Here is a 9,684-nt window from a genome sequence, read left to right as displayed (position 1 = left end):
GGCAGATTTTAAAACAAGGACATTCAAAAGATGTTGAAATTTAGAAAATTGAAAAAAAAATCAAGTAATCAGAAAAGATTGGGATACTATTTTAAAATATGAACAGACATGTATCAAACTTTGCAAGTTATAAACCTTTTCAGCAGAAATTTTAATACCTTATACATTTTTAAATAGATGTAAGGTATCTGCAGCAATTAAACTAGTATAATTTTTGTTATTATTTTCTTAAAGACAAGAAACATTTGAGAGGTAGTAGACTCTAGACACATATTGAATTAAATTACCCAGCTACAGTTCCAGGGAACACAGTTAAGGAAATCCTGTGCTAGGATTTTTTTTTTTAAGTTGAATTCATTTTAATAGAAATGAATGTGACTTCTTGATCATGCAGGTTTTTTGTACAACAGCCAGATTAAAACCCAGATTCCTATATTCCCAGGCCAGGGATCTTCCTGCTACTCCACATTGTTTAAAAGTTTTAACAAAGAATTCTAAGCTGTTAGAAGAGCAGATTGGAATTTTCATCTGTGGCAAAACTGCTTTTGGTATTTCACATTTATTTTCTGCCATTTTATCACTTTGCTAATTACATGTAATTGCTCTTTGATGCATGATGATAAATATTGTTACATAACCATGGTTATGTGGACATATAAATTATAAATGTGTTATTTTAAATATATTACATATTTCATTTATTCATTTGTTTAGTCAGTAAATATTTATTGAATTCTACTCTGTGCAAGGTGTTGTGATAGACACTCAGAATAGAGCAAATCAACTGGACAGTAATGACCCTGTGTTAGTGGCACTTACGTACTAGCAAGGGAAACATTAAATATAATGATTAGTTTAATTATAATTGGAATTATTTAACTAGAGCAGTGATAAATTACAAAGGAAAAGTGCAGGCTGGTATGAGGGCACACAGCAGGGGATGCTGAATAAGCTGGAGAGTTAGGAACAGCCTCTTTGAGGAACCGACCTCTAAAGGATGAATAATAGACAAAAACAGTAGTAGGGAGCAGGGAAAATTAGAGCAGAGTTAAGAAGAACATTCGTTTCTAGGAAAAGCTCCATAAAGGTGCTGTGGCTAGAGTTGGAGACAAGGGGGAATGATCACAAGATTTTATGTTGGTGAGATGGGCAGGGGCTTTTAGCATATATTAAAGAGTTTGATGTTTATCCCAAGAACAATGCAAAGTCATTGCAATGTCTTAAGGAGGAGACCCTCATCATTAGATGGATTATTTTGAAGCAATATAATGAATGCTACATGGAAGGTGAGTTGGAAGGAGGCAAGACTGATTTGATTGGATGTAGATGGTCAGGACTAGGGTCCAATTCAGAATATTTAATGATCAGTCCATGGGTGCTACCAATCAGAACAGATATCACCAATAAACAATAATCATGGCAGCATAAGTGTGAACCTCCTGGATATAGGACCAGGGTGGTGAACTTCAGTGCATAGCTGTATCTCTTGCCGAGATGGGAATAGTGGGAGTAATTTTGAGGAAACAGGTAAAGGCTTAGAATAATGATTATTTTAAAAGCAAGTTAAAGAGACAAAGTAAAGGTATAACTGATTTTCCTTTATTCATTCTGCTATGAAAATTCCAATCAAGGAGGACACTGAAAGGCTGAATAAACCATATTCCATAATAATCTTGTTTTTATTTTTATTTTTTTTTATTTTTTTTTTTTTTTTCTTTTTGCGGTATGTGGGCCTCTCACTGTTGCGGCCTCTCCCGCTGCGAAGCACAGGCTCCGGACGCGCAGGCCCAGCGGCCATGGCTCACGGGCCCAGCCGCTCCGCGGCATATGGGATCCTCCCAGACCGGGGCACGAACCCGTATCCCCTGCATCGGCAGGCGGACTCCCAACCACTTGCGCCACCAGGGAGGCCCAATAATCTTGTTTTTAAAAGGAGAAGGTTCTTCTGAAAATTTCTGCTTGCTTAATATTCACTTCAACTAATTAAGCCTCTTGAGAGGGGATCTTTTTCCTAAAAAAGAACTTAATCATTTTTGCACTAAAAATATTATGTCTATTATTGTTATAAAATTAAACAAAGCTATATGAAGCCATATTAACACTGAGTTTAACAATGACTTTAGAGGTCACTGGAGAAGTCATTTCTAATTAAAAATTACAAGTTTAAAAATTACAGCATAGGATCCAAAGAAAAGTTAAAGTAAATTTTCAAAATACTTTGCTTTAAAAAATTAATATCCCAATATTATATCACTTATAATTCCATGAAGTTTTCTCTCCCTTTCTAAACATTTGTTTTCCTTAAAAATTCTATTGTATGCTCAGATAAATTCATGTTATCCCTAAAATAGCCAATTTGATACTCTATAAACATTTGATAGACAAATAAATGAAGCAAATGTGTTTTTTACACTATTTTTTTCTCCCTCTAATAAAAACAACATAGAACTCAAAGCATAGAAATCACAGTCAGAAAGCCTGGGTAACAGTAGTTGCACAGTATATGTGAACCACAGTTTCCTAATTTGAACACAATACCTACCTTTAAGGGACATTAAGCTGTACATATCTTTACAGAATATTAATTTTTGTTATTATCCCTCCAGATGATTGAAAGGAATTATATTTACTGGTGTTAGTACTAAGCTCTCAAAGAACCATTGTTCCCACTCCAAATTGTTACCCAGAAACTTGTATAGCCCTCAAAAAAGGTAGTTACATGTTCAAGTTGGAACAGTAGAAAAATCACTTTGATTTTTCGCATGTGGACGTTGGTAGAGAAACTAGAGCCAATAAACTGTGACTCCTCAAAAAATAAACAAACACACACATTCAGGGATTGTTTTACCTTTTTTAAGTTGTTGGTAAAGATCATAAATTCTGAGGATGTGCTATCCAATACTATAGCCATATGCTCTGTTAAAATTGAGACAACAGGCCCAAAATGGAGTCACTTATGCTAAGCCCCATAAAACCAAACCCAGACAACTTAATTACAATTTCAGCTTTCCCAGAAATGAAATCTTAAACCAGTCAATCAGGAATAGCCTGATCAGCACTAGTTAGGTAATCTGCCTCATAGACACCTGCCATCCCCTAAAGGAAAGTAACCTTGCAATAACTGACCTGCTTTTTTTCCTCGTGTAGCTTCCCTATTTTTGCTCCCTTCTGTCTATAAAAGTTTTTCATTTTGTATAGCTCCTCTGAGCTCCTTTCTGCTGTACTAGCTGCTGCCCAATTTGGATTGAATTTTGCTTAAATAAACTCTTAAAATTTTTAATATGCCTTAGTTTATCTTTTAATTCTTAGCATTTGAAACATGACTAAATTGAGATGTATCATAAGTCCAAATACACACTGAATTTCAAAGACTTAGTATGAAATAGGAATGTAAACCATCTGCTGAATAATTTTAATGTAATCAACATCATATTGGATTATATTATTAATATATATTAATATTATAGTGAAATTATAGCAGTGTTATATTGAAATTATAATATTTTGGTTATGTTGGGGTAAAGTGTTTTTTGAAATTAATTTCACTTGTTAATTTTTACTTTTTAACTGTAGCTACTAGAAAATTTAAAATTACATATTAAGGGCTTCCCTGGTGGTGCAGTGGTTGAGAGTCCGCCTGCCGATGCAGGGGACACGGGTTCGTGCCCCGGTCCAGGAAGATCCCACATGCCGCGGAGAGGCTGGGCCCGTGAGCCATGGCCGCTGGGCCTGCGCGTCCGGAGCATGTGCTCCGTAACGGGAGAGGCCACAACAGTGAGAGGCCCACGTACCGCAAAAAAAAAAAAAAATTACATATTAAATTATATTTTTATTGGGTAATACTGTTCTAGAAGGCACAAAGGATAAAAAAAGAGGCCCCTACTTTTCTTCAAGCTGTGCCTTATACACCATCATGCCCAATTGTTGGTTTACACTAATGCTCTTACAATGTTTATATACATACATGAAGCATAATAAATGCATCTACATGAATTATGTTAATACCTAGAGATATTTTTCATGAAAATGTCCTCTTCAAAATTATGTATATTTTAATTCTGATAATAATCCCAAGAGTTTACCATTTTATCTTCAAATATCTCCTTGATTCGAGGTGAGAAGAATATGTGTGCAAACAGAATAAAATGCATATTTTAGTTAATAAATTGTTCGCACAGATATTTTAATTAGGAAACTTTGTCATAGCTTTTCCAATGCTGAAGACTTTGTGTACTTTTCATTCTGACTGTTGGGTAAATACTCTAACAAAGAATGTGATAGTAGAAATTCTCTCTCGTAACATAGCTGTCTCTATGTTGCTGTGATGGTGGAGAAGACAGTCTGATCCTGACATCAGAACTCCTTTGACAGATGTATGATCTTACCACATATTAATAAAATGACCTTGGTCAACTCATCTCACCATCTGATACATGTGGATACATTAAGCTTGGTAACTTCTCTACCTCTGAGTATATATGGCCCACTCCTATGCAGAAGTAAGGGAGTTTTTCATGCAGGTAGTAATGTTATCTGGGGATCTCAATTTTCATAATAGAATGTCAACCCTACACCTGGCATAAAATTCTTCAATAGAAGCTCCCATCAAGAAGTACAATCTCGGGGCTTCCCTGGTGGCGCAGTGGTTGAGGGTCCACCTGCCGATGCAGGGGGCGCGGGTTCGTGCCCCGGTCTGGGAGGATCCCACATGCCGCGGAGTGGCTGGGCCTGTGAGCCATGGCCGCTGGGCCTGCGCGTCCGGAGCCTGTGCTCCGCAACGGGAGAGGTCACAGCAGTGAGAGGCCCATGTACCGCAAAAAAAAAAAAGAAGTACAATCTCAAATTCTCTGCTGTTCAGGCCCCATCAAAAGTTTGATACAGGAAAGTAAAACTTAGACAACTTTATATAAAGCACTAGTCCTCAACTGCATATATTTTATGAAAAAAGTATAGGAATTATTATCACTAATTGATAATAGCGTACACCAATACTGCTGATAATAATATTTATTGCTAGAGTTGTTAAACATAAAATAATTTTGTTGCCAAGGAAGTTTTTTTAAGAAAATCCATAGCCTGTCGCTCTGTTTTACTCAATCTACTACCCAAGGCTATTGCTAATACACCATGATGTACTATGATAGGGTATGTATGAGAATTGTTTGAGTTAGTAAATGTGTGAATAATTTGTACATAAGATCAAACTGTAGTAATGACAAGTATAAAAATAGTTTGTCATGGGAATTCTTGTTTTTTTGTTTGAATTCTAAGGATTTTTGCTTCAGACCAATGCTTTTAATGTCATTCAGGTGATCCATGAGTATATAATGAGACAAGAGAGAGGGACTTGGTGAGCTGAACAGAGACAGAGGGAATTATGTCATAGTAAAATTTCTAGTTCTATTAAAATATAATCAGTTGAACCTACACAGTAACATTTTATGTTTCTGTTTCCATCTGTTTCTTAGAAGTATCTCGGAATTAATACAACAGTACCTAAACCTGTATTTCATTTCCAGTTAGAATTTGATAAAGAGTGAATTGAATGATCTCCAAGATTTCTTTAATGACTATGATTCTAAGATTTTTCTCTAAAGATTTGATTCTCCATTCCCATTGCTACCCAATGCATAAAGTGTCTCCAGAGAATTCTTGCTGATGGCCCTTCCTCTATATTTCTCCTTCCCCTTCTATTGTCCAATTTTTGACATATAATGTAGTGAAGACTTTACCTTGATGTCATTTTGAGCTTTTCACTTAAAATTACTCCAGGTATTCCTGTTGCCAGAAACTCTTCCCTTAACCAAAGGGCCTCTTATTCTACTTGATTTGGGACCATCCAGCTCTTACTGTATTTGGCAGTACTGCAAGCCAACCCCCGTATAAACTTTCCTCTCTTTGGCCTCTATATCACTGAATATGCCACTTAATTTGCCTAGAATGTCGTCCCCATTTTGCAGTGTCAAATCATCTGCCTCACTCATTAAAAACTTTCTCAAGGCCAATGATCCTAATTATACAATGAAACCTCTTTATCCAGCCTTTTCACCAGTCTAAACACTTAAGCACTTAATGGGGACATCTATAATTGGCTCTATAAATGTTTTCTACATATGCATAATTTTCTTTGGTTCTTGTATCTCTCTCATTAAGCCAAACAACTGACTTCAGGAAACTTATCTTTTATTTCCCTTGAAACTCTTCACTGCATCCAGCAAAGCGTTCAGCATTCAGAAGATGTCTAACAAATACGTTGCCTAAGAAAATCAGCACTAGACCTTGATAAACTATGGCTCTCTGTGCTTCAGTTTTTTTGCAGTTTACAAAAAAGAATACTGTGAAGGTAATTTACCATTAGAAAAGTGTTTTGAAATCCTTGAACAGAGAGTACTCTTCAGCAATTGCATGAAATACTGCTGCAATTACAATGATTTCTGGATGCCACTCTGCTACAAATCTGCCACCTCAGAACAAAAGAAAATGCCGCTCGAAGAAAACTGGTTAACAAAGTGCTGTGCAAGGCCAAATGCCACCTCCTCCACCCTACATCAAAAGTAGACTTGGCTTTAGTTTCCTGATACTAGAAAAAAATAATTTTAAGAAAATTTTAGCTAAGGAAAAACTCTTTGAAAAAAACAAAAGGATTCTCTACAAAGAACAGCTTGGTTCCATCCTGGAATGCCTATTTTCTTTTTTTCTAGGTAATCTGATAGAATTTAAAAATTTCTAACAGATGGACTCTGTACTGTAAATCAGTTTAAATAAGTGGTCACTTAACACTATAAAAGTCTGTAAAATTTTTTGAATGAGTAGCTAGGAAGACATTCTACTAATCTAATGACAAGGAAATAATTAGAAGAGAAGATTTCAAGGGCTTCCCTGGTGGTGCAGTGGTTAAGAATCCACCTGCCAATGCAGGAGACATGGGTTTGAGCCCTGGTCTGGGAAGACCCACATGCTGCGGAGCAACTAGGCCCGTGCGCCACAGCTACTGAGCCTGCGCTGTAGAGCCCGAGCCACAACTACTGCACCCACATGCTGCATCTACTGAAGCCCGCCTGCTGTAGAGCCCATGTCTGCAACAAGAGAAGCCACTGCAATGAGAAGCCCGCGCACCACAATGAGGAGTAGCCCCCGCTCGCGTCAACTAGAGAAAGCCTGCGCGCAGCAACGAAGACCCAACACAGACTAAAATAATAAATAAATAAAAATAAATATTAAAAAAAGATTTCAATATTAAATGCTAACTCAAAATTGAGCAAATGATGCAATCAATTCATTACAATAAAAAGGCCTGATTCTTTTTTTTTTTTTTTTTTTCTTTTTGCGGTATGCGGGCCTCTCACTGTTGTGGTCTCTCCCGTTGCGGAGCACAGGCTCCGGATGCGCAGGCCCAGCGGCCATGGCTCACGGGCCCAGCCGCTCCGCGGCATATGGGATCCTCCCAGACCGGGGCACGAACCCGTATCCCCTGCACCGGCAGGCGGACTCTCAACCACTGCGCCACCAGGGAGGCCCAAAAGGCCTGATTCTTGATTTTATTAAGAATACTTTAATTAATATGATGGTTTAATAATAAAAAAATGTTGACAAATTCTTGAAAAAACTATTGATTTCCATTATTTAAAACAATTCTAATGCCCTGTAATGCAAAATATTTGGATAATACCTCTGAATTGCTCTTATTATCAAATTGCTTTTTTTTCTTTCTTATGGAAGGTTCCATATGTTTCACTCTGCCCCAGATTAACTCCTTCTCATCTTTCTGATCTCAACCTGTTGTCACTTTCTCAAATTGGCATTTTTCTTAGCCCCCAAATATAACCATTTTTTCCTGATATCCTCTTCCATTGCATCTTTGTATATTCTTTCAAAACACGTATTGCAATTTATGATTCTATATTTATGTATTTATTTCCTTATTGAATTTCTCTCCAACTAAACCTTAACTTCCATGAAGGTAAGGTATCTGTCTCGTTTTTTTGTTTTTTTTTTGTTTTTTCTGACGTTCCAGACCGGCATCTAGCACAATGCTTGGCTATGTGATCAGGAAATACTTGTTGAATGAACTGAAGAATCAAAAAGTGATAATCCCTCATCATGTTATCTGATATTTCCAAAACACTAATTCATTTTGAGAGAGAAAAATGTAAATTAAAAAGAGCACTATCAGGGCTTCCCTGGTGGCACAGTGGTTGAGAGTCCGCCTGCCGATGCAGGGGACACGGGTTCGTGCCCCAGTCCAGGAAGATCCCACATGCCGCGGAGAGGCTGGGCCCGTGAGCCATGGCCGCTGAGCCTGCGCGTCCGGAGCCTGTGCTCCGCAACGGGAGAGGCCACAACAGTGAGAGGCCCGCGCACCGAAAAAAAAAAAAAAAAAAGGAGCACTATCATATGATCCGGCAATTTCACCTCTGGGAGTATATCCAAAAGAAACAAAAACACTAACTGGAAAAGATATCTGTACCTCCATGTTCACAGCAGCATTATTTACAATAGCCAAGATCGCGGGCGCCAGTGGGCGGGGTCTGGGGCGAGGCCCTGAGGGCCGCTGGGACTGGCGGCTTCGGTGCTCCAGGAGTGGGAGCACAGGCGGAGGGTGGGGGCCAGACAGCGGGGTGTGAGCTGCGGCGCAGATGTCATGTGGCCTGTGCTTTGGACCGTGGTGCGTACCTATGCTCCCTATGTCACCTTTCCCGTGGCCTTCGTGGTTGGGGCTGTGGGCTACCACCTGGAATGGTTTATCCCGGGGAAGGATCCCCAGCCTGTGGAGAAGGAGAAGAGCATCTCGGAGAGCCGGGAGGACCGCAAGCTGGATGAGCTGCTAGGCAAGGACCACACCCAGGTCGTGAGCCTTAAGGACAAGCTGGAATTTGCCCCTAAAGCTGTCCTGAACAGAAACCGCCCGGAGAAGAATTAATGGAGGACACAGGGCCCTATGGGTCCTTCTGGGGGCCAAGACTGGCCCTGCTGCCATGTCGACCCGGCAACCAGAACCCACATCTGATTTGCTTTATTGCTTCTTCTGGCCCCTCCCGCCCCACACAGCCACACACATACTGGCTGCTCTGCTATGGCCAGGCAGACACACTAGTAGCTGAGGGGCCAGTGAAGAGGAAGGCCCATGAGGGTTCTCGCCTGAAGGCTGCCTCTGCTGGATGGTGGCCACAGCTGCTCAGGCTTCTGCGCTGCTAGGTGCGCCACTGGGAGGAGAGTGATGAAGTGAACATTGGCCGTCAGTCCCTGTGGGAAGGCAGTTTGGCCTCAGGTGGGAGTGGCTGGGATTGGGGTGATGCCTTTAGGAGGGGTACCTACATGCCTAGTTCTAGTTTGCACTGGGAAGAGTTCAGAAATCTCCCTGGCTCCCTCAACTAGCTTGCTTTGTCCTTTGTGCTCATTCTCCCTGAAATCCTGTCCTGTCAGCTCAGGAAGGAGATTCCCCTGGGAAGGAAAGCAGTTTTCTGTTCTTGGGAGCCCAGGCTGTTCACCTTGGGGCAGGTGAATTAGCTTAAAAACAATCACCGTCTTTCACCCCCACCCCATTACTGTGTAGTGCAAAACTTGATTAAAGTGGTGCCTGAGAACCATTTTGATCTAATCCTATCTTCCAGGTGGTGCTGCGGTCTCCTAGGAGTTATGCAAAGCAGTCATCTCCGGATAGGATAAAATTAGCCTTTAACTAAG

The 9,684-nt window shown here is 39.8% G+C and overlaps 1 protein-coding gene across 1 annotated transcript; it reads left to right on the top strand.

Annotated features, from left to right (window-relative positions):
• The first annotated feature begins 8,629 nt into the window (after positions 1–8,629).
• LOC132482534 (small integral membrane protein 12-like) lies at positions 8,630–8,920 on the top strand. Its single transcript, XM_060087854.1, has one exon. It carries the CDS (start codon positions 8,642–8,644, stop codon positions 8,918–8,920), a length of 279 nt encoding a protein of 92 aa, XP_059943837.1. The 5' UTR covers positions 8,630–8,641.
• The last annotated feature ends 764 nt before the right edge of the window (positions 8,921–9,684 follow it).

The sequence above is a fragment of the Mesoplodon densirostris genome, chromosome X (assembly GCF_025265405.1).
Source record: "Mesoplodon densirostris isolate mMesDen1 chromosome X, mMesDen1 primary haplotype, whole genome shotgun sequence".
Lineage (NCBI taxonomy): Eukaryota > Metazoa > Chordata > Mammalia > Artiodactyla > Ziphiidae > Mesoplodon > Mesoplodon densirostris.
The sequence above is the reverse complement of the archived record's forward strand: the minus strand, read 5'-3'. Positions and strand labels throughout refer to the sequence as shown.

What these genes read in the sequence shown, in the direction of transcription:
- LOC132482534 (XM_060087854.1), top strand. Translation starts at nt 8,642, where the DNA reads ATGTGGCCTGTGCTTTGGACCGTGGTGCGTACCTATGCTCCCTATGTC.